The 25,222-nt window shown below is 42.6% G+C and overlaps 2 protein-coding genes across 4 annotated transcripts in view; one reads left to right on the forward strand and one right to left on the reverse strand.

Moving 5' to 3' along the window:
* Window positions 1–1,859: 1,859 nt before the first annotated feature.
* Window positions 1,860–4,851, reverse strand: tmem256 (transmembrane protein 256). The gene is made up of 5 exons (XM_044020352.1): window positions 4,768–4,851; window positions 4,448–4,616; window positions 3,867–3,904; window positions 3,682–3,762; window positions 1,860–2,763 (listed from the first exon to the last, which is right to left on the reverse strand). Exons 2-5 carry the CDS (start codon window positions 4,527–4,529, stop codon window positions 2,620–2,622), a joined length of 345 nt encoding a protein of 114 aa, XP_043876287.1. The 5' UTR covers window positions 4,530–4,616; window positions 4,768–4,851; the 3' UTR covers window positions 1,860–2,619.
* A 16,110-nt stretch (window positions 4,852–20,961) lies between these two features.
* The window catches only part of nlgn2a (neuroligin 2a), a 166,399-nt gene continuing 162,138 nt past the window's right edge, over window positions 20,962–25,222 (forward strand). For 2 of the 3 annotated variants that reach the window (XM_044020809.1, XM_044020808.1), the window contains exon 1: window positions 20,962–22,110. The gene's annotated coding sequence lies outside the window, so the exon portion shown is untranslated. The remainder of the gene's footprint in view (window positions 22,111–25,222) is intronic. The other variant, XM_044020807.1, reaches the window with a different exon arrangement.

Consider the following 25,222-nt stretch of genomic DNA (forward strand, 5'->3'; position numbering starts at 1 on the left):
TCAATTTGAATGCTAAGTGGTTTGGAACACAGCCCCAGCTAAGGGGAGGCCATGGGTAATGAACTCCTTTGAGTTCTGCCACTTAGAGGATCAAATGCTTGAAGCTGTGATGACATTCAGAGCTGCAAAGAAAGATGATTTCCTTCAGCTGCCATCAGTGGTGAATCCTGTGGGTTTATACATCCTTCACTGACAACCAAGTGATTCTTAGCGTGTGGTTTTCATCCAACACTGGCTTTTCTAACGATACCACCAGGGATGGATTTACTTTGAGTGTTCCTGTATTTGTGATGTGAGGTCAAGAGGCGTTTCTTGTACCACAGTGAGGTGGCTAATTAATGCTTATACTGGTGGTGACTGGAGAATCAAGTGGACTACAACATTGCAGGATGTCCGTCAAACCACTTGGGTCAGACTTTTAATTTGGTTTTCTTAATGCCATGTAAACACATTAGTCAGACTAACATACCTGGATAAAACGAGTCATAGTCCGATTACTCTTGCATGTCTTTGACCCAGAAGTAGAAAGAGACGACAGAGCCATGCTCCATCTAATTTGTATCACGATTAACATGTATAGAATATGTATAGAACCATCTCGCATGATCCATCTTGCTGTTCATACTGACCAATATACAGGGAAATGCTTATCGGCCTATAGCAAGAAGAACAAACTCCTCACTTGATTTGTAAAGACATAGAACATTTTCCTTCAGACTAAATAGTCCCAATCGCTAGTTTGAGTTCTTCCTCAATAGAACATGCTGTTTGATTTTGTAAATTATGTTCCCACACATGAGTGGACACAAGTCTGACAACTGATATCGTCAAATAGGCGCTTAGTTGCAGGATTCGTCTGTGAAAAACTGTGCTGGTGCTGGTCAAAACACCATATACTGGAGTCCCATATACTGGGACTCCATAAGAATATTTTTTATTCCTTCTGTACTGTGTGTCTTGGACTTTGAGTCTGAAAATAAAGCTTATCTAATACTCACCCTATGTTTAGCACAAAGTAGCTCTGCATGTATAGTACGAGCTTTTTTATGTCCTACATTTAACTGAAGCACGCTTGTGGCACTTGGCCTATACTTCAGTTTACATTAATATTCTGTACAAACACTTGACGCACCGCGACATTCATGGTCTCGTGGAATAGTGCGAGTGTGTGCGTAGCACCTGACGAGGCCATGTTCCCACAGTCTCAGAGCAGAGAATGAAGCTGAATTTTACATGATTTAAAACCTCATTTTTAAACACTTCGTAACCTCCTTGACACATTTTAGTGATTAATAAAGTTGCCAACACATATTCCTAAGGGGTGACAAAGACAGAAATGATATTTTTTGATCACGTTATGGGGACTGTAAAGCTCACAAACCTGTTGCTACAGTTGACTAATCTAATCAGCTTTTGTCAGGGGCACACAGGCATCCGCCTACCCTGTTGCGATGCTCAGTGTAATTCCTCCAAGTCAGTAATTGGGACTCAGCCATCATTCATTTGATTATTTACATGTGCAAATTGTCCAAGTGTCAATGAAAGACCTATGAGATGCTCTAAGTCACAGCAGTCCCTCTTAAATTAAAGGGTTAAAAGACTAAAAACTGAAATGGACCATAAATATGGAGTGGCATTAAGGACATTTATATCTTTACACTGCCACAAGTGTTTAGAAAAGTTATAAAGATGTGTTTACTGGAATAAACAATAGTCTATAAAATTGTAATTAACTTACTGTAACACTGTATTTTGTTCTCTGTACTGTTTTCAAAAATTGCGTCCTCTCTCTGGTGAGGACACATGATCCGACTACTCTCACCATAGAACTGAACAGATCACTGAGTGCTTCTCCACAATTTTATATGTCGGGTTTCCAGCCCTGAAATCCAGTTTATTCTCAAATAATCAAATTTAAGCAATCCATACCATGCAGCATTGAACTGATACCCTTTGAGTCAGGCAGGAAAATGAGAGTGCACCAAATTGGTTACGTTATTGATGGAAAAATACAAATGGGTTGACGCACTGAATATAGTGTGTGCACATACAGTGTGCGCTGATTACTTGAGGAGTCAATTTGAAATGGGGTGGAAGAGTACAGCAACATAACAGCTTGTAGGAAAGAGTGCTCATTTTAAATCTCACATATTCCTTTCTTCATTTTTACATTTTGCATTTGCCAAAACAAACACACACACAGAATGAATAGATACATTGTCAGATATAAATTGGATTTAGTGCTGCAGGGAAATAAAAGTGTATAATTCACAGCTGAAAACAAATGCACAGAAAAGGGAATATCTCTTCACTTAGTGATTTTCTTTTCTAGTACAAAAAGTAACATTACATTGAACTTGTCTTTTCATTTGCTTATCAAGCTTCACTGAAAACATCCAAGCGGCAGCAGTCAGAAACAAACAGCACTGGCTTAACGTGATAATCAAGTCGTGTCCTTATCACCTGCTGACACCCACGACCTTAATAGGGAACGGTTGCATGTGTGACATTATTAATGAGGCACTTAAGTGCAACTTGTACAGGTTTCCTGCTCATCATCATGAGTAATTAGACAGTTTAACGTCCCACCATGGCTGATGAGACGTGAGCTGGGACAGTTCAGAGAACCATGGCCACCCAGCCAGCAATCAAAGCCATGCCCCCTATGGGAGCCACCTTGCGTAGAGCGGGGTCCTTCGTCATAGCCTGGTGATACAGGGAGCCACAGAACATCCCCATGCCAGCTATGAGGAGTGTACCAGCCTGTGTACGAGCAGAGAGGAGGGGCACATGATTTTTTCTGAAAACATTAGACGTGTGTAGAGTCAGCTGTCCTTGTCCAGGTCTAAACCAGCACAAAAAAAAAACACACAGCTAAGTCCAGCACAATAATCCTGTTAAAATAAATGTTTTATGAGCAACAGATGGCAAGACAATGTAAACACTGCCAACTACACTGCAGAAACTTTTTAATACTTTAGATCCACAACGCCAAGCCAATATTTTTTCTTCTTTTTTACAGATTTGCTTAAACTGCCAGATTTTGGTGCGACAAGCAGTAATCAATGTCCTACTGAAGGCTGCAGTGTCTAACTTTTAAATATAAATGAATATCTGTTACTTTCAAGCCATTGCCAAATTAGTTCACGGAACACTGGTTAAGCCCATCAGCTCTGTTTTTCTCAGCTGAATCTAGTGTCTCCGAGGAATATCCCCACACTGTCAAAACAGCAACATAGTGCTGCAGAAAATGGTAAAAGTGTGGCTAGAAATGTGGCAAGAATTGTCTACAAAAGAAGGCATTTGTCATGTAGAGGTGCTGGCAGTGATTTGGTAATTACTAAAGAATTCCTCAGAGTGGTGACAAAAGTTATACACTGTTAGAATAAACGCAAGCAAGGATGTTAAAAAAAGTCTACTTCTTTTATTGAAAAAATATTATTTGTTTGTCTGATTGCACACCACACTCTCTATTGATGGGGTGTAAGTAGTCGTAATAGCAAAAAACAACAACACACACATTAATGTTGTTGTTTTTTAACACCATCCTCTCTTTTGATGGGACCAAATGATGGGACAGAGTGAGGGGTTACAGGGTGACTTTATCACATTAGTTTTCCACTAAAGGGCACACCTCAAGTGCATCTACCCAGCGAGTTGGTATGAACCTTCCATACTCACCAGAGCGGGTTTGCCACAGTGCGCAGCACCCAGCAGTGCCAAGCTGTGGTAGAAATGGTACTTGTTGGCAGTTTCAAAAATCTGGAGAAACAGACAGAGTTTTCAGAAAACACTCGTACTATGTGACACCTGTCGAACTACACTTACACGGATCATTTAACATATCAGACTTGTTCATTACATACCATTATCTGGTAGTCATCAGGGTCAGTGTTTTTGAAACCTAAAATGAAAGATATAAAAACATTTACTAGTCACTGTTATGGCATATTCTCATAAAGAATCTGTAATTCTGACATTGTAATTACAGTGGCAATAAAGAGATACTTGTGATTGGCACGAGGAGAGCCCCAAACTCTATTTCCGTACCCCTTATTTACTTATTTATTTATTTATTTATTCTTGGCTCATTCCGCACTTTTGCCGGAAGAACTTTAGACATTCGACTGCACGTATGTCATGCCTTTCTCCCACACCATGACACTCAGGGGACGGGTCACCTCTATTGCTAAATATGTCTATTTACCAAAGTTAAAGTGCAGCCAGGGAAGTTTTTTCAACACCGAATCATCCATTAGCATGTTAAACATTAGCAGCATGTATTTATTTTACCTTTATAACAATTCACGTGTCTCAATAGTGTTGCGAAAATTAAATGTGCGTCTTTTGGAATGGAGTCTGGGCTCGTAAGTGTTGACATGAGTCCTTCCTGACTCTGTTTACTATTTACAGTAGCTAACATAGGTCCACGTTGAATGTGTCCTACCGTGAGCACCGTACGCCCCTGCTGTCACCGCCGAAGCTCCTGACAGGGCTGCTAATCTTCGGACAATAACAGAGGCGTTCATGTTTGATTTGGAGATTCGCGTGTGTCCTCCACAGACGAAAGGCAACCAGACTGTGACTGTGGTGCCTTCACTGTCCTTTTTAAGCGTCTGTGTCAGATGTGCGGTTTCACCCGTACCAAAAACACACACACACACACACACACACACACCGAGATTTCATGAATGTATAAGTGCTATGACGAGTCAGACATTAACTATAAGCAAGACTTACAAATAAATATTCATTACGTCAAATTACATGGTCGAGTTTGAAGAAGCTTTTCTCCCTCGTCCTCGAGCTCCCGTAATGTTGTCAATTCTAACAGGTCCGTGAAGGCAGCACCACTGGGACACGAAACTGCGATCATTCCCAGGCACCGGAAGGCCACCAATTCCGTTTGGGTTTGAGCCAAAATGGCGACTGTCGTCCTATACTGTCAGACATGGACGTTTTTCCAGCAACAGTATAGTAGAAGTGACGTCCACAGACTCATTGGTTGTGAAAACGCTGCACAAATGTAAACTGATTAATAAGTAACATCACATAAATCTTTTTTTTATATTTGGATTGTTATATTAGTTTGATGTGGTGCTACTACAGTTATTTGTTGACCCCAATTTGCAAATGTGAGACTTTTACATTTCAAATGCATTGAGGGCTGTTATACTATTATGCTGCTTTTGTATGAATTACTTTTCCACTGAAGGGGTTCTTTCACTATGGCTTCAACAACACTGTATATTCATCAAGTCACCACATAACAGTGAGCGATGGGCTCAGAGGGGCATTAGCGAGCAGCACAATGCAGTTTGTCCATCACTGCAAATTGGGGGAAAACTGGTGGATTTCTCTGGTGGATTTAGTGAATTACTTGTTTTCATTTGTTTTCCTGCCAGCATGGTGACTAATGTTGAGTTACCCTTTGATGAAAATACACTGATCCCTGCAGAGAGCCCACCAAAAGGGGGTGCTGTATTGCTTCCACAGTGGCCAAAGTCTGTGTATGTGTGTGTCTATGTCCATGTGTGTGAAGGGGGCAGAGGGACTTCTCCCAATTATCATATTGAAATTACACAGGGTCACACTGCATTACTGCAGAATTGCCAAAGCCTAGTTTCCACCAAGCCTCGTCCTTAGCTGACTTTGACACTGCGTTAACACAATGCATACAATTAACACATTTTAATGGCCATGCAGCTAATTAAAAATAAGCCCCATGAGTCCAAGCCTCATCATCAACTGTGATCTGAACCTGTAGCCAGTGTGGGTTTGTTTGCGTGTCAGCGTCTGTGTGTTCTGATCCAAATCCGATCAAGTGCAGGTGAGGGCTTTGTTTTGAAGTGATACACAGCCCTGCTGTCTGAATGGACCATTGTTTACGGAGGGATGCTTTGCTGACTACACATACACACACTCACACACAGGTCATTTCCATTCCGGCCCATGGCAGATGGGACAGCAGGGACAACAATAAAGTATGGCTTTACATCTTGTTTTCACAGACAAGCTGCAAATTATCTCCAAGTCCCAGCAGCTGTGTGCTGTGAGGTCCCTCCAAGAGCCAACATCCATCTCACTTCTCTGGGCCCGCCTGCCTGTCCTCCCCTCTGCTCCCTAGTGACTCGCTTTACTTGTGGACACATCTCGTGTGTGTTTGAGCGTAGCCATGTACATGCATGTGTCTTGATTCCCTTAGATTGTTTGCAACAGGAACAAGCGGCTCTTGCACAAATAGTCCGACATTTCTTCACATGAAACAACTAAAAATGGAGGGAGCTCCTGCTGTAAATTGCAGCTTCTTGTTTCCTTTTTTTTTGCAGGAGTCTGACTGTATGGTAGCAATGAGACAGGGAGGTGCTTTCACTCACAAGAAAACAAAGCACGTTGCTTCCTTGCCATCCACACTCACATTTCCAAACAAATGTATGCACACCTGTAATCTTACTTTCCTTTCAACTTAATATATCGCTGTGGGTTGTTTTGAAAATCCAATTTCCTATTCTTGTTAGCTGTATTGTTTGGCATATCTGGTGGCGACGCATCTTTGTTCTGCAAGGTAATTTTAAATGCATGACGAATAAAGTGGAAACAGGGTGTCTCGTCAACATAAAAATAAATATTCCCCTTTGTTTTTTTTTTCCCTCAGCTCCTAACAAGACGGATGAGAACACTACAGCCGGTTGTCATTATTTTACGGATGCTGTGTGAAATTGGAAACTTGCACGGTAACACTGCTTCAAAGTTAACGGAAGTTAGGGAAGTTCATCAGGAAGGTGTGCAGCGAAAACGTCACTTCCACGGAAGCTCAGCTTCTCTGGGAGTTAATAGAGCAGTGGGCGGGCGCGGACGCTGGGCTTCTGCGTGATGATTGGAGGAACTGTCTGAAGCACTATTTACACTATGTATATATACTAACATTGCCTTGTTCTAGTTGTTAGTTTGCAGAATTAATGTAAGAATATATTCAAGATTCAGGATCGTTTATTTGTCATTTCACATGGTATTTGTAAAAATTCCCAAATTTAAGTGAAACTATGTGTCTCACCAGTGCAAGATAGCACAGAATAATACAAATAAAGAACGCTTAGACCCTAAAACTAAAACTAAAACCCTTCAATAAAAAAAAAAACTTTACATGACATTAAAAATAGTAACCCTTTCCAAAGTGCAAAGTGAACTATGACCTTGGCTGAGTCCCATGACGTCTGGAACTGTATACATTGGTTTACAGCTAAAAATGGTTTAGTGACTCTTTAAGTGCTTATAACCTGCTGCAAACCTTTTCAGACTGAAGCTTGAATCTCGAATAAAAGACACAGGAGTTTATGGACGCTCTCTTGCCATTTTACTTTAATGGTTTATAGCTGAAGCACCTCAGGTGAGACTGATACCAGTTAGCTGTTTTCTTCCCTGTGTATTTTTGTTTTTGTTTTTTCAACACTGCTGCAAATGTCAGAAATGTCATCCACCTCTCGCAATTCATCACTCTTAGTTTCTCATATCTAGAGTGAGAATACAGCAAGGAAGCTGCAGAAATTCCTGCTCGCTCTTTACCCCCGGTAGCAAGTTTTAAAAAGAACTCTCAATATTTCTCAGATTCTCCATTAAACATGACGAGATGTGATGTTCGCAGCCGTTCACTGTCTCACTCTGAGTGGCCTCAGCCAATTATCCAACCGTTGGGGCACTTTTTATGTCTCTGTGGTGGTTAGTCAAAAATGTATGGCACTGTCGCACGTCCATGTCATCACATCCCTTTCAGCAGAAATGAGTAAAGGACGGGAGAGGGACAAAAGGGGGAGAGAGATGGAAGAGACCTGTCGAGTGACATTTTGTCTGGGCGTACATACTATTGTTGTGCTGGAGGAGACAACACCAGTCATTTCCATGAAATTGGTGCACACACACACACACACATGCACACATTCACGCAGTAGTTTTTTTCTCCACTTCCATGTCAACACAGAAAAATACTGTTCCATGAATATTTCCTCAATTCTCTCCCTTTTGTTGACAGTGTGTCAGGTTGTTGTTTGTGATAGGAGCTGACCGGGTGTGCAGCTCTGATCAAAACAGTCGCGCGGCACATTCACCCTCGCTGAATGGCTGAATCCAGTCACTCACATTTTTCTCTGCTGCTTGTCCCCGGCATTTATGCATGTGCAAAGACAACCACTCTGGGGCGCTCACTCGAGCGTACGATCACAAATATGCACACGCGCGCGCACACAAGCGCTGCGCTAACAGCAGGCTCCCCCACGCAGAGCGAGCATAATTAGCACACTCGTTAAGCTCATCTGCATCTCTCTTCAAAGGAGATCAATGCAAATGAATGGGGTTTTAGCCGTCGGCTGCAATTAGGCCGAAAAATATCCGATCTGGAGAAAGTTGGTTTCAGGGAAACAAAGTCGGTGTCTGTGTGGGGGATTTCAGATGCATGCTCTGCCCCTGCAGTATAATGGAGGCCAGAGCTAATGCTTTCATTTTCTCACACATGGCAAATCAGCTTGTGTTTCATCAGTTGAAGCACCGGCCCGCATGGCATGGACGTCATTAACACACATAATATGTCATCGCAACCTGCAGTTTATTCTACTAACGACTACCAAGTATTGCCGCGTGCATGTGGCCATATCCTGATGTACCTCATGTAAATTCAACAGCCAATTTATTAGGGAAACAGGACGCCTAATAAAATGGCAGGAGTTTCCATCGCTCAGGCCACACGGTTGGTGTAGTGGTTAGCACTCTTGCCTTTGCAGCAAGAAGACCCGAGTTTGAGCTCCGGTTGGAACAAGGGCCTTTCTGCATGGAGTTTGCATGTTCTCCCTGTGTGGCTTCCTCCCACATTCCAAGAACATGCAATATGGGGATTAGGTAAATTGGTCACTCTAAATAGGTGTGAATGTGAGCGTGAATGGTCTATGTGTGGCCCTGCGGGTGTAGATTGGTACAGCAACCCCCTGTATCCCTCCGGTGGAGGATAAAGCGTTAGATAATGGATGGATGGAGCCTTGGTCATAACAAGTGGTTATTTGAGTTTGAGTTACTTTTGCTTTTCTATCATGTCTGGATATTCTCCTATTCTCCCCTGGAGAACAAAATTATTTTTGTGTGTGGAGAAGCAATCCTTGTTCATCCTAGAGATGGTTGTGTGTGGAAAATCTCACTGGATCCACAGTTCAAGACCAGCCTGTCAGCAGGAAACCATCACTTTAACCACCATCCTATGACTCTCAGTTTGAACTTCAGCTGTTGTCTTGACCATGTCTACAAACCTAAATGCCCAATGAGTTACTGTCATGTGATCATGTCATGTGACTGATTAGACATTTGCATTAACAAGCAGTTGAAGGTTGTACCTAATGAAGTGGCTCATGTTCCCTCTGTTTCTTTTTTTACTCTGAGCAGCATAGTTAAGTAAAAGTAAAAGGATGGATTTTATTTTCTGGGGATGTGGGTTATGGAAATGATTGGATTTTTGGTGGTGAGCCAGATAACAATCCGGATGTAGGATTTATTTGAAACAATTGTTAAGCTTGTGAGATAGGGGGAAGGTATTGGCACTGTAGGGGACTTTCTCTTTTTTTCCGTTTCGACTTATTTCCAACTGTTTTAAGAAATCATTTTTATTAAAAATGACTGTTGTTTTATAAGTGAACCTTGCCTGTGGAAAATGAGCTTTTGCATTTAAAAACAGCAGCGCTAGAATCTGTGTTGGGGCGAAGATATCTCTTCCAGGGGAAAAGTCTCTCGACGTTTCCACCTTTTGCTTGGGTTCTATTTGTGTGTGAGAGTCAGAGATGGAGGCACGGAGAGGGTGAGAGAGGGAGCGGAGGAAGCCAGCGAGCGTCTTAATCCAAACTGTCACACAAACATGTACAGCAGTCTCATGGAGGCATCATCCTGAGGGCTGCAGCAGCCCGGGACATCGATCTCATTCACTTCACCTGGCACATTCCTCACGTCCTCCGGCTCCATCAGTCTCCTCTCACGCCTCTAATGAGTCCCCGTTTGAATGCTTGTTTTTCTCCCACTGCTCTCCTGATGAACAAGCAGATGCTTGGAGCTACATATGAGAGGCAGAGAGGAAGGGAAGGGAGGGATGCAAGTTCAACATCATGAGGCTTTTAATATTCTAACAAGGTGAGTGTCAGTTAATCCTCCATGCGTGGATTCCACCTGAGTTAATGAACAGACGGGGGAGGCTTGGCCTTTCAGTGAGGGGGGGGTTCTGGAAGATGCAGCGTCCCAGTTGACAGCCGGGACTTTGAGTGAAAGAATATAAAGACAGCAGCAGTGGGCCCTCTCCAGCCTACAGCCCACCTCTCTTTTGTTTTGAAGTCAGCACAGTGAAAAAGAATCAGAGAGCAGCAGCAGGTTTTCTCGAATTCTGAGTAATCATTAGTAGCTGAGGAAAAGGTGGAGATGAGAAGCAGGAATTTGAACCAGCAAAGAAAGGCATTTGTGTCCGGGGGGTGGGGGGGGTAAATGTGGTCCTCGCTATAGAAATGTCTTCATACATGAATGTATCGGTGAATGACAGGCCCCTCATTTAATGCTGCTCTGCTTGACGTAATGGAACTCATAATGAAGCCACTTTTACATTTCCAGCACTGTCCCCGCAAGTGCAAGAAACAGCATACATATATATATATATATATATATATCCAGCATGGTTTATTTTTAATGGCTCTATATGGACAAACACTCTTTCCTCTGCAGGGGAAAAAAAAAATGTTTTTTTATTTCCTTCATTTCCTTAACACTTACCTTAAAATGAGTGCAGACCGTCCGCCTCAACCGTACAGTTAATGTGTATGCAGCGTTCATAGGAAGGCTATTTTTTTTTTTACCACTCTTATCTATAATTGCAAAGGGGCACAAAAAAAAGAAAAGAAGACATAATTACTTGTGCCAAGTTCGGAATGGGAGAATTCTACTATTTGCTATTTTTGAAAGTCATATTTGCAGAGGTGCATTTGTTTTTCGAGGGCACAACGGAAGGGAGAAAAGGAAATGAGTCATGTATGCTGTTATTGTATCTATACCTATAGACCCATACATCTGGTGACGACTGGTGATCATCGGTGACGCACCACAGAGAGTTGGTTTAATGACAGAAGGACGGACGGATGATGATGATGATGACGGCTGAACATGTTTCTTTCTTGTGATTACTTGCATACATACAGTGCACAATTCATTTTTGAAGTTTTGAATCAAAATGTCAATTCAAAACAATTAAATAGTTTGCAATTGAACGTTTGCAATTGACTTGTATGTACCTTTAACTCCTCATTTCTCACCGTTGCTTTAGACGAATCAGTAAAGGCCACGGTGTGTACAATTGACAGGCTCTGTCAACGGAAATAATGCTTTAATACATTCATTATCACATGAAATGGTAATGCTCCGTCACGTTTTTGAATGTTTTTAATTGCACAACAGAGCCGTCACAATGCCTGGCAGGAAAAAAAATGAGATTATTGCCCAGAAATTGTTCAGCCTTGCTAACGACAAGGAAGCAGATGTTGACAAGACAGACAGCAGCCCGTCAGATTGAGAGGTTTTTGCATTTCAAGTATAGGAGAAGCTTTTATAAAGACAATCAAACGTTGTGTCATTTGTGTGTGTAATGGCTAGTTATAAATAAAATAAAACTGTGCTCAATGTCATATTACCTCACGTTCCTTCTATTCGTTTAATTCTTCTCCAGATCTCCATCTCATCAGCTAACCTATAATCGCTGAAAAGTGAAAAGCGGCGAAAAACAAACTCCTGCTTTGCGCCATCCATCTGGAACAACGGTGCCGCTTGTTACAGAGCTATAAAGATATCTGTTATTTGGATACTCTCTCCCAGAGGAGCCACTCTCTACTTCCATTTTGTTGATTTAGCTTTATTCCTTATTATGCGCTGTCTCTATTTGTGGAAGGCTCTGCGCGGAAGGGCGGCAAACTGCAACGACAAGAGTGGAAATGTGAACAGTGGATGAATTAAATATATCAAAATATAATTACAGTCGGCAAAATGTCAGGCCAGGATAAGTCTGCCTAATAATCTGTAAAATAATGTCTCCTTTGGCTTATTCTTCATAATGGAGCTCGTGCACTTGGAAACACACAGATATCCAAGCGCACTCACTCTCAATGGTGCTTATGTGTATGAGTTAGATAATGATAAAGTGATGAGTTTTCGGGGTAATTCCACTTTACATCTTAGTCCTTGTAGTTTTGGTTAATGTCTCTAATGAATGCATTAGTTTTCATCATGACATAGCTGCTGTCCGCCTGGTCGCCCGGAAAAAGGAATGGTGCTACTCTTCTTCACTCTGTGGTGCGTTTTATTAATTTGTGATGAACACATCACCTCAATGAATTGTATGTTCGCACAACAAAATCTATGGCGCTGAATACGACGTGCAAATAGAAATACGTATTTGGATTAAAGTGCGATTGTGATTTAACCCTATGATGATTTGCATTTTTATGTGTGATTTCAGGAAAAACAAACAGGATCTTCTCCTAACCCCGGGGTTAATGTGCAATCTGCAACTTATCGTCCTGCCCCACGAAGGCAAAAATGCAAATACAGCTGATTAAACTGAGTTATTGGAATTACAATCTGCCTTTATAGAATGGGTTTTATGTGTGTGTACATGTGAGCAGTCAGTGTAGGAAGGAGGGTTCCTCCATATCATATCTTCCCTTTATGTGAGTTTGCTCCCTCCTTGCCATGAATAATACATCAGTCCTGAGCAGCAGCGGCATACACACACACACACACACACACAAACCACACAAATGCACACTAAAGCAACACCAGCACACAGTACAGACCCAGCATGTAGAAACTATTAATGATAAAAAGAATATATGTATATACGATTACAAGGCTAAACTTACCAGGGCAGAGAAAGAAGTCATGGAAAACGCAAAGCTGGGCATCTTTGTGCAGATGATTCTCTCTCTCTCTCTCTCTCTCTCTCTGCTCTCTCTCTCTCTCTCTCTCTTTCTCTCTCTCTCTCTCTCTCTCTCTCTCTCTCTCTCTCCATACCTTAGCCCTTGTCATTCATAGATGTGGAGACGAGGCCCTCCCAGCAGTACTCAAATAAAAGTACTACCTTTTTAATTATATTTTATTTAAGTACAAGTAAAAGTACTGGTCTAAAAATGTACTCAAGTAAAAGTAAAAAAAGAAGCTTGTTTAAAATAATAAGCAAAATGTACTTAGTTACTTTCTTAACAAGGTTATTTCTTGTGTTGTACAAAATAAAATATGTAAACACATAATGTATCATTTAAAATGGGTCAAAGGTCACAAATACTTTAAGTTTCTCACTCAGGGACCTTAAGTAGCACCAATTCACCTGTCCTCATCACTCACCTGTCCTCATCACTCACCTGTCCTCATCATTCACCTGTCCTCTTTGTTCACCTGTCCCCATCATTCACCTGTCCTTATCGTCACCTGTCTTCATCATTCACCTGTCCCCTTCGTTCATCTGTCCTCTTTGTTCGCCTGTCCTCATCATTCACGTGCCCTCATCGCTCACCTGTCCTCATCATTCACCTGTCCCCTTCGTTCACCTGCCCTCATCACTCACCTGTCCTCATCTATAACCTGTCCTCTTCGTTCACCTGTCCTCATCATTCACCTGTCCTCATTACTCACCTGTCCTCATCACTCACCTGTCCTCATCGTTCACCTGTCTCATCTTCCTGTGTCACCTCCTCATCATTCACCTGTCCTCATTACTCACCTGTCCTCCTCGTCACCTGTCAAAGTTTCCAGTGCATGAATTTATTTATTTATTTTTCTAATTTCAGGCCAACATTTTCATTTTCATTTTCATGTTGAGTACTTCCAAAAAAAACATACCTAACCCTTCAACACCTAAGCCTCAATTTTTTCTTTTGCTTATTTAACTATAAAAGGACCAGAAAATGTCATGTGAGTGAGTGCTTCTGTCATTTTTTCCAGAATTGTTTGAGCTTTTGTCTCAATGTGCAAAAACAGGCCAAAAATGCAAACTATGAACAGGTGTTTCTTCCAACGCTCTCCTCTCTGGTGACAAAGATGCTGATTCTCTGGCTTCCTGCAACAGTGAAAGTGAAATTACAGCAATAACCATACAAACCAAGTAAAAGTAAAATGACTAACTTTAAAAATGACTTACTAAGTACACAAAAAACCTACTCAATTACATTAACATGAGTACATGAAATGCATTACTTTCCACCTCTGCTTATACGTATGTATCTTCATGAGGACCAAGTAAAAGGAGTAAGCAGTTATGGGTTATGGTGAGGCATTTAGTTGAAGTTAAGTTAAGGGGTTAGAAAACGCAGTGTCCTCATGGAGGATGCTCTACAAGAACTTATATGCGGCAGAAAGATGCTGAGTTATAGACAAGAAGAGAGGGGGTGGCGTTCTGTATGTTGAGGACCAATGAACGTGGAGCTACTTTGGCACTAATCTGCCAGGCACCCTGCTGCTACAGATCACAGAGGAGGGATGTGATTCCTGTCCCCGAGGGACTGTGGGGAGCTTAGTGAGGAGCGGAGATACAGGAGGAGGGGATTGGAAGAGGGGGAGACGAATTCTGGGTGAGCCTGCACTGTAAGCCCCAACTTATTAGATTTGTGTGTGTGTGTGGTTTCAGAAACGGCATACATGCAAATGTTTTAATTAAGTACAGTTTTCTGTTTCTCAAGCCTTCAAAACAGTTAACATACCTAGAGCACAAAGATGTTTGCATTAAAAAATACGATAAAAACTTTATTATTTTATTTATTTATTTTATTGTTTCAAACCAACATCAGTCCTTGATGCTTTTTCTTTTTAATCCTTAAATTGCCAGGTTTTGTCATGATGAATGTCATTTTGTGGTCTAAAAAAAAACACAAGAAATGATTTATTTTCAATATACTTCATGCAAACTGGATTATTTTTTGGTTTGCTTATTTTTGCAATGTCATATTTCATAAAATAATCACGTTTACAAGCACCAAAGTTTGCTCATAAAAAATGAACAAATAAAGATTGTATCAATTATTATTGATTATTATTATTAAACTCTAACACCAGTCCTTGCCATACATATCAAACATTTTTAAAGTTTTTTTAACCCTTAAAGTGCCAGTTTTTTTTCATGATGCATCAAAACTAATGATTTGAATGGAGTATTTTAACAATATGCTTGAAAAAAAAGATAAAACATTCTCGAAATTAAAAGCCAAAAACACAAAAATGTGTCTAGGTGTGTTTAAGGGTTGAATACGAATAAAATAGTGCAACAAACAGTTCTTAGGACCCCGAGCACTCACACTTTCATTGAGAGACAGAGAGCAGCAACAGGAATGGACATGAAAGGTCTGAAAGGTGGGACTGAGGCAGACTGAACCATGTGGAGGGGACGTGTTGTGGGTCATTTTTGTCACGAGACGTACAGTAAATCATCTTGACAATCCTTTTTAGCGGAGAGTAATTATTACCATATGGATGATTGACAATTAAATCTGCCGTTGCATGTAACGTTGCCTTCACTTTATTAATGATTTAGCCACGGCGGGTTTAATTAAGAGTGCACTATAGAGGCCATTAAAGGCTGTTATTGCAGTTTAAATCGTATACATTAGGAAGTGTTCATATTGGCTTGTAAAGATGATGAATGTGCTTTCTGGGAAAAAAAACATTTCCAATACAGTCGTTAAAGGAGGGAAAATATTGATTGAACGGCAGCCACTTATTTGTTGGAAGAAGAGTTTGTGTTCTTGTTTGGACATGCAGGATGACTTGTGCTTCGGTTTCCATTCACTGTACGAGAAACATTGTTACACACTGTTTAACTCATACATGAAATATCTGCCAAATGTTCAACTGTATGCGCACAAGGCTGTTGCTCGATTTGTCCGCCTGCTTTAAGTCGGTTCGATAGGGTGTACTTAAAGACTAAACCCACAAAACTGACGTCAAATATTCGATGATAATTGGCCAGATTTCTATCCTAAACTGGCCCTGGGGTCTTCTGATTTTAGGCTGATTTGAACCGATTATCCGGCCAAATTGTCCGTAGTGATAAGGGTTAAAAGACTCGATTATAACGTCATTGGTTATATCAGAGTCTTCCTGATTTAAAATCGTATTAAAGTATTAAACATGTTTAATATTTATGACTCAATGGCGATTGGTGCATGAGCAGAACCTCGCAATGACCAATGACAACTTATTGAGAACCATAACTTGTACAAGCATGGCGTCATCCACAGTCTTTTTTGCATTTCTCAGCACAAATCATTGCACACAACAGCCGTCAACTCACGGCGCAGACAGTCCGCCTCGTGTCTGTTTATATTCGGAAGTTTCTGTGAGATCCCAAATCCCTGGAACCAAAGACAAAGACGTGAGCGTGGCTGCAGCAACAGAACGACAGCGTGTTTTATCGTCTCCCTCTGTCAAAATGATAAAAAGTTGCAAGGTCAGAGCAGAGCGGGGATCACACACCTTTGAGTCACTGACAAACATGTTTACTGCCGCATGCGACTCGCTCTCGGGCCGAACTCCGCAATGCTTTATGCTCGAGCTATGATTCTGTCCAGTGGCTGATTCACGCTGCACTGATTCTCTGCACCTGCTTGTGAATGCGTCCAACAAACTCGTCAAAAAAAGCACACTTCCGATAAATAAACACTGTGCCGAGACGTAACTCCAACCTCACCGCGATAAGTAAGAGTGGGAGAAGCACAGCACGCATGCCACGAGGTGAAGAGTGGGACAGGAGGAGGGAGTTGTGTTGGGAGAATACCAGTCACTGACCCTGAGGGCAGATGCCTCATGGCGCTGCAGAGAGGGAGAAAGAGAAGGAGAATAAATGTGATGCTGCAAGCAAAGTCAGAGGGAATTACCAATGACAAAGTTCTGAAGTGGGAGTCAGTGTGAGGGAGAAAGGGAGAGGAAGAAAGGAAGGTTAAGGGGGGAGTGAGACCAGACTTATGGCGCTTTTCCATTATACAGTTTGAGCACGACGTGGCTCGGCTCATTTCGACTGTAGCCGGCGCTTTTTTTAGTAATTTCTTCAGGAATCAAACCGAACAATGCTCAACTGTAGATCAGTTAAAAAGACTTAAGAATCCTTTGGTGTATGTAGCAACAGCGCTGCGGAAATCCAGCGGTCGTGAGCCGAATCACAACCTGTTCAGTCGTATTTTAGTTTAGGGACTTTTTCTGGTCATGCAGGAAGTCCTGAACTAATGTTTTTACTGATTCAGTACAACGGAAAGAACTGCTCTCCTGGTCACTAGTTTGTTTTTAATATTCTCAGCTTTAAAGGTAATTACTGCTGCAGGAATTAAGCGTCAGGGAATGAGCAAATTTCATCTCACGTGTACTCATGCCATGCACTTACTCTTCCCCTCCTGGCAAAGCTGCAATCCACTTGTGCTAAAGCCCAGTTTTTTGTCCCCCCTCCACAACAGCTTTATCAATTAAAATCTCCTGGCATCCGCTCACTGGAGTCTTTGCAGATTTTTTTCTTCTTCTAATGATAGTCTGTAATTATGCATATAATGAGGGCACGTGCGCAGGTGACTGCATGCATGTAATCAGTCATAAATGTTTTTTTTTTTTTATGTCTTTGATATCCTGTTGTGTCTCTGTACTGTAGCCGACTTCAAGTCCGTGGGCATGAGCAGCGGGATCTGGTAGCTGGAAAATAAATTATGAGGCGCAGGGGGAAAAAATAGCCTCTCTGCACAGTGTGGGTGTCTCAAACAGAAGGGTTAATGGCTTCACGAGATTGCGCTGACGTATTATTGCAAATACCTTCAAGCAAAACAAATCATTTGATTGTCTGATTGGAAAAATGTAGTTGTTGTTGCAGCAGCAGTAGCAGCAGCAGCAGCCTGTTGTCGTTGATGGAATATTAAATCCCCGGGCCTGTGCATGGGCGTGATAACGGCTCACAGCAGCGCGGACATGTTGGCGTGTCCTGTGCATACTTGTGTGTTTTTATTTACATTATATGTATGACATGACATATACTGTTATCCTGTGTCTGTGATAAACCTTAACGTCTGGGATTCTCTGTTGTTCTGTTGTGGAGCTGTTCTCCTCTGATAGCCGAGAGATGGGGTCACTCACATGTAACAGCTACACCAATCGCCATTTATGCACAATAATTGTGACCCAGATGCTTGAGAACATGCATAAACACGGCATTCTCCATCTCCCCCTTGGGGCTCCACACTGGCAACCTGACCTCAAACGCAGCATACATCATGTCCAAGTGTGTGTACTTGTGCATGTGCATGTAAGGTGTGTGTGTGTGTGTGTTGAGAGAAAGCAAGTGGGATATTTATGTTGTGACACAAGTGTTTGCTAATGTGCAGCAACGTGGAGCATCAGGGACAAACTGCAAGGAGTTGTGTGTGTGTGTGTGTGTGTGTGTATGGGCTCAGGTGGTCAGGTCTCCCATGTGGGCCATTACCTTTGATGCTTGGCTATAGGGTCTATCAAGTGAAGGACATCAACATCACCTTACATGACACACACACACACACAGGAGAATGTACATCCACCACCAAAGACAATTTGTCTTGATAGCTGAGATACTGCGGCCCTGGAGCCGTCTCTCTTTTCTCCATCAGTGTCCCTCAGGTTGTCTGTGGGTAAAAAGGCAGGACTGGCTGACACGATGTTTTGCCTGATTGACGACTGCCCCGGCTCGCTCAGCACCACGTGAGTGGAGAAACAACCCCGTCTATCTGCCTGGGGTTTGTACCAGGAGGTCCAGCGCCGGCACGTGGATGTCGAACAGTAAATCGTCTCTGTGATGAGTTGTGAGCCCATGAGCATCACCTGGATGTGCTCGGGGAAAGAAGAGAGGGTAACACTCGCTCTCCAGACTCAGTGAAATAAATAAATAAATAAAAAAAAACAAGGTTTTCCCCAAGGCTTTTTTTGGATCTGGATTTTTACTTTTGTGAGCACAGGGGAGCAAAGCAGGCAATTGCTCAGGGTCCAGAGAACGGCTGAGTTTGTTCCTCCAAACCTTTTTAATTAAGTGAGAATCTCTTTTGAATGAAATGCAAGCAACAGCTACTTCATCAGTAAACTATAAAAGCCTCATTCAGACATGGTATTAACATCCACCCAATCACAGTTACCCAGTTCCTGAATGCATCTTCAGATCATAACCCAAAAGTGTGGCCACATTTCTGAGCATGCATGAGACTAACAACACTAATCAGCATCCATTCATTCATTCATTAGTAGCTAGCTTTTTCATGTCACAGCAGTGTAAGTAGTGCTTTGATTCACTCAATTCTTTTTGTCTTTCATCGACATTGACAGTGGACACACATGTACAGTCTAACTGGTTACAGCTTGTTTGTATTTGAATACAGCGTGAGTGACGCCAGATCCGATCACATGTGGTCACAATCAGGCCTTGTTTAGACTGCAGCCTAAATGGGATTTGTAAGCACATCCGTGTGTATATCCGTGTATCTGCATGTGTCCATATTGACATTGTCTAGTTTAGTCCTCCACATGGATTTCTATACTGGACAAACACAATAGTCTGAACAAAGTCAACAAAATGGATGAGATTCTGGAATCTGAGTCTGTTATGTGGCGCAATGGCACAAACTTTCTTCTGATTTTTAAGCTATTGTCCCTCACAACAGAGACCCTACGTGACGGATACGTGTGGAATCCTGGGAGGGAGGACACTTTAAAAGATGTTCAGATTTAAACAGATGTGGAAAAAATACGATCAGATTTGAACCCACCTTCGTATGTGGTCTGAATCCACTTTGGAAAAATTGGACCTTGTGTGTTTTTAGCTGTCCAGACATCCAAAAAGCAAGCTAGGTACAATGTGGATATGCTTAAAAATCAGATTTGGGCTGCAATCTATTCAAGGCCTCAGAGAAGCACCCAGGATGTGTTTTAATGGCAGGTGTGAACAGTTATACTGACTCATATCTGATTTTTCCCTGTCATTATTACCTAAATCTGAATTATTTAGGCCTATGTAGACTCAAAAATCTTATATTCAGCTCTGATTAGAAATCATGTTTTATTGCATGTGTGGAGGACTAATAAAAGTCAAAAAACAAGGCACCTGTATTTATGAATGTAAACTGTCAAATCTGACTATTAGAACTGCAGATGTTAAAGGTTAATTTTGCCTGGTGTCTGGGTCCATTTCCCCCGAGCTGGGGCCCCTGAACTCCCGAACGACGCCTCTGCCTGTGAGGCTGGTGCCATCCCACCAACTGCAGATACATGGTTCTGCGGCGCGAGAGTGACTGGGCCAGATGTTTGGCCGTGTTACGAGTCCGGTAATAAGACAGACATGCGTCCGTGCTGGATCAAGAGGGAGCAGGTGCTGCCACCACGCAGCCATTACCATCTGCACTGATGAGGCCAGGGATGAGGCCATGCTGGATGTTCGATGGTTAGTACCCCTTGACGGAAAAACATAAATAAATGTGCAAGCTGGTGAAGTCAGCAAACCAACCCCAATAAATCAGAGAGCCCATAAAAGTGAGCGTATATCCTGATGTTATTTATGTACGTTTGATCATTTCTATCTCCTATGATATCGTTATGAATGTTTTAATACCCCGTTTGGCTCTAAAATGCTGATGTGATATTCATCTGGTGTGGGGATTAGCCGGGGCTGCATGAATATAGAGGGAATAAAAAATTTCACGCTGTCTCTGAAAGGTTAAATGATGGATAAAGTGATGGGAGGGGAGCATCTGAGGTAAAGAAGGATGGATGGATGGATGCTTGAATGAAAAGGTGACTGGCAGAGTGACAGCAGGGAAAGAGAGAGATGCAGGGTGAATGGATGGATGAATGGAGGAGGGTAACTGGGGAGAAGGATGGAGAGAAAAAAAAAAAACACAGAAAGGCTTGTATCACTTTAACGTCCTCTGACGTCATGCTGATGCAGATCTGCCCGGCTGGATGCGAGCAGAGGAGAGGGATGCCGAAAAAAAGAAACTCCTCAGCACTAATTTTTTCACATCCTTCCCCTGCAGAAGAGGATGGAGACAGACCTCACGACACCTCTGCGTCCAAGAGAGCGGATTAATACGCATTCTCACCAGCGGGTGAACGCGCCGATGCTGTCCGCGCGCCAGAAGCTTTGCTAAAACGCGACGCATTTCTATGTCTGTCTGTCTTTCTTTAAAAAAAAAAAAGAAAAAAGGAAGCGACCATATTGAGGTCAGAAGAAAGCGTTGCCAAGGCGACCGGCTTGCTAGGGGAGGACACTGCGGCGCGCGTCACGTCGGGGGCGAGCGTGCGGGCTTGTGAGCGCGCGCGTGCCACAGCGAGCTGAAGCGGTCGCGGGCACAGACACAGCGACAAACGGGCAGAAGCGGCACCGCCGTCCGACAACACCGTACCGGGGAACCGCACCGTGGCTCCAGGCGCTGCTCGGAGTCTTTTCTGAGGGGATTTAACGAGGATTTTTTTGTCCCAGGGTGAAAAATAAAGCCGTTTCGACCGCAGGAAGAGCTGCAACCGCTGCTCAGCACAGGTGACACTCCGCGGCTGCCACATCCGCCGAGTCCCTGCAGACACGTCCCGGTTGTTTGGGGGTTATTTTGTCGTTGAAGGGCCTCGATAAACACTGACTTTCCTCCTGAGGCGGATGAATGCATGTTGTGCTGTGCTCGGATGGAGAATCACACAACATCCCTGTGTATGTGCTGTGTAATGCAGTAGAGCGGCTTTATTTGTTGGTCTGCACTCATCGTCTCCTATCATGAAGACCCACCTGCTGGCCCCGCTGGACTGAACGAGGTATTATTAGTGCTGCCGGAAGTGGCTTCCTTTTTTTTCTTCTTTATTTTTTTTTACCAAAAAAAAAAGAAAGAAATGTTATAATTGATTTATTTTTAACCCCTTTTTTTGTGGGGCTCTATTTTCCATCCTTTTTGTCTTTATTGGCACAGTTTTTGCTCGAGTGAAGGAAGGGATAGTGAAGAGGACAAGGAGAAGAAGGAAGAAATCTCAGGAGAGCAAAGACACACACACAAGGAAGGGGAGTCTTCAGTGGCAGTCACACATTAACAGGTAGGCTGAGAATGACACAGTCCAGAGTGGTTTTATCCTGAATGAATTAGTATTATTGGGCATTTTCATTTAGCCACACAGTGAATCTATTTATCAATTCATTTTGTAGACGAAATGGCCTAAAAAGGACTATTTATTCATGTTAAACTGCTTGTTTCCTGCATAAGGAGATACATGTCAGCTGCAACACTAAGACAAAATTCCCATTTGCCCAAAGCATGTCACATGTTTGCACTTTTTTTGTTTTTTTTTTTTGTCCGGCCCTTGCATGTGGATGTGCATACGTGAATTTGCTGAGCAGAGATGTCATGGCTGTTTGCGAATGATTGGTGTTTCACGCAGGCAAGCCTCTCCTTTCCAGTAGAGAAGATGCATCCCCAGGACTTGCATGGACTCGGGAGCTCCTGTGGTGAAATGAGACACAGAGGCTGCCATTCAGTCACACTGAGCTCATGGCTCTGGCTTCCTGATGTGCAGAATTTGCTGGCCGTTAATCAAAGTGCTTCACTGAGAATTGCGTCGGTGCTGGATTTAGCTCATTCGGGGACCGCTTCTTCCACCGTATGTGAAAAGAGTCCAATGAACAATAGTGAAAGGGACATTTTTTTATTTTGTCAGCATTGTCAAGTCTCTCTTCAATGGTTTAATCATCCTTCAACTAAATAGGAGCGTCTTTTCATGGGGTTTTTACCCCGAGGAGATCTCAGGAAACGCCATAGCCATGAGAACATATTCCCCTAAAAGCATCCTCCGCCACACACACACACACACACACACACACACACACACACACACACACAGAGCTGGAAGAATGGGGTGCATTTATATGCTGTGGCTGGTGTTGTGGGTCATTTGGATGGGCAGGCCCTGCTAGATGATAGAATTCATTGGGGACAAGAGGACCTCTGTTCTTATCTGCGGCGACGAGAAAGGGGAAGACAGCTCCACTCAGCTCAGCTCGGCTCGGCTTGGCTCAGCTCACCTTCTCTGCTCGGTTGAAGCAGCGAGTCTGGCCCTATAAAGCAGAGAGGGACGTCTCTTCTGTGGCGAGAAAGCTTTTTAATGGAGAAAAATGTGCGGCTGTCCTTGTGCTAAATAGATGTTGTCACAGAGGAGTTGTTTTTTATCCGGATGGCAGCGGGCTGGAAACTTTGAAGAACCCGTGGAGATGTTTAGAGGGGATAAAGGTGGCACATTCATGCAGTGTGTAGAGGGATCGCAGACATTTGTGTTTGACGGAGAATAGGAATGGAAGAATTAGGGACGCATTGTGGAGCATGTCTGCAGTAATACAGCATGTCGTCCGTGTATATTAAGGCTTCAGTGGCTGATTTTCACTGAGCTCACGAAATCAAACAGAATGCCTGTCCTTTTGGAGGATGTCTGTAAACACCACACTCTTTAGGGACGTGAAATAAAATCCCATGTTTTTCAGATGTTTTAAACATAATCTTTGACATATTTATACTAGCTCGATGAACAGATGCTAACAGCTAAAAATAGCACGTTGCCAATTTACCTCAAAAAGCACTGGGAGTTATTTTTTGTCAGTTGTTGTTTTCAGTCGAGAGTTCTGAAAGTTTCATGTGAAGCATGTTATTTTCAAGGCTCATATTTGTCCAGTCTGTTCTTGCAGCACTTGCTCAGTGAACATTGAGATTTTATGTATTTCATTACGTGCAGAGGCAGCTAAATGTAAGCATTTAATAACTAACCGACATGCGATGTGCGTTCATTTTGGAAGCATGAACCGCGGGTTAACCGCAATTATTAATACCGTTGAATCGGCACCTGAAGTATCATGATATAATTGAATTGTGACGACGGTTATGTATCATTGCAGCCTTATTTGTGAGGACATTATGCATGCACAAACTTGATATTTTACCTTTGTTTGTGTGTGTCCTTACTAAAAAAAAAAAAAATCATGCAAGACACCCTGAAACCATTGCTCAGTGCTGCCCAAAGGTGCAGCAAAGCTGGAGGCAGATGGGATGAGGCATTCAGAGCATGTTGCTGGTTAGATTGATGGCTCCTAGTGTGCGGGTCACTAAGCAGTCAACAGATGCAGGCCAGTGTTGTGACAGAGTGCGTTGAAATGATCGTCACGGTCTCACTCATTCATGCTCTCAGTCATCAGCAGGCCTACCTGGGCATTAACTGCTGCTAATTTGTTTTTTTTTTATCTCCAGTATTTATTTTTACTGTTAGTAAATCCATGACAGCATGTGAGCTTTTGATGTTTTCTGGCTATTTTTGAATGTAGGCGAGAAAAGACATCTGTGTAAAAGGATAAAAGCAGCTGACATGTTGACAGGAGAACTAGAGAATCGTCCGATGGATGCTGGTGAAATTAAATGTTTGTTTTATTAAAGTCGAAATAAATTAGGGAAGCCAAGGCTTGCTGAACATGCTGGTCCTCAGGGAGGCGCCGTTGCTCACATCTTCTGTCGCTTACAGAACTTTGTTGAAAGGTGCAGACCTACTGGCACAATATTTATTGTGTGCGAATCGCCTTCCACCTTTCAGCCTTGAAAGCTCCAGTGTGGCAAACCGTAGAGTTAGCAGTTGTGTAATTGACAGGCTGAATAATTGTGGGTACCCTTTTTTTGCACATTCGAAGGATCCGGTTTTAAAATTGGGAACTGGGGGCCGTGAGTTAGACAGGCACACACTTGATGAACACCCAATTTTGGAAGGCGATACTGAAATGTATCTCAGTGAGACTGTTCTCCATGTGAGTGGAGGCTCAACACCATGGCAGAATATACAGTATAACGTGTCCTCGCTGGTAACTCAACTCTGGTCATGGGGTCCTTTGGTTTTTTTTTTTTGCAGTAAATAAAACAAGGGTAAAAAAAAAAGGGTAAAAAAGGATGTCATTCTTTTGCATTTGCTGTGGACAAATGGTGGTACAAGATGGCGTGTGCGTGTGCGTGTAGTTCCACAGGTTTCGGTAAATATTGTTTGTCTATAACAATAAATGGAATACGTGTAGATGCACCGCAAAGCTTTGCCATTAACACAAACTCACCGAGATTTTTGTTCATGGCTTTTTTTCCCCCCACATTCGTATATTCATCGGCCTCTGGTCTCAAACCATTGAGCTGCT

This window comes from Solea senegalensis, linkage group LG3 (genome assembly GCF_019176455.1).
Source record: "Solea senegalensis isolate Sse05_10M linkage group LG3, IFAPA_SoseM_1, whole genome shotgun sequence".
Lineage (NCBI taxonomy): Eukaryota > Metazoa > Chordata > Actinopteri > Pleuronectiformes > Soleidae > Solea > Solea senegalensis.

Excerpts from the sequence above, each read along its gene's own strand:
- tmem256 (XM_044020352.1), bottom strand. The coding sequence starts at position 4,529 with ATGAACGCCTCTGTTATTGTCCGAAGATTAGCAGCCCTGTCAGGAGCT. Across the intron at positions 3,905-4,447 it reads AGGGGCGTACGGTGCTCACG|GTTTCAAAAACACTGACCCT; the intron begins GTAGGACACATT and ends CTTTCATTTTAG. Across the intron at positions 2,764-3,681 it reads ACTGTGGCAAACCCGCTCTG|GCTGGTACACTCCTCATAGC; the intron begins GTGAGTATGGAA and ends GCTCGTACACAG.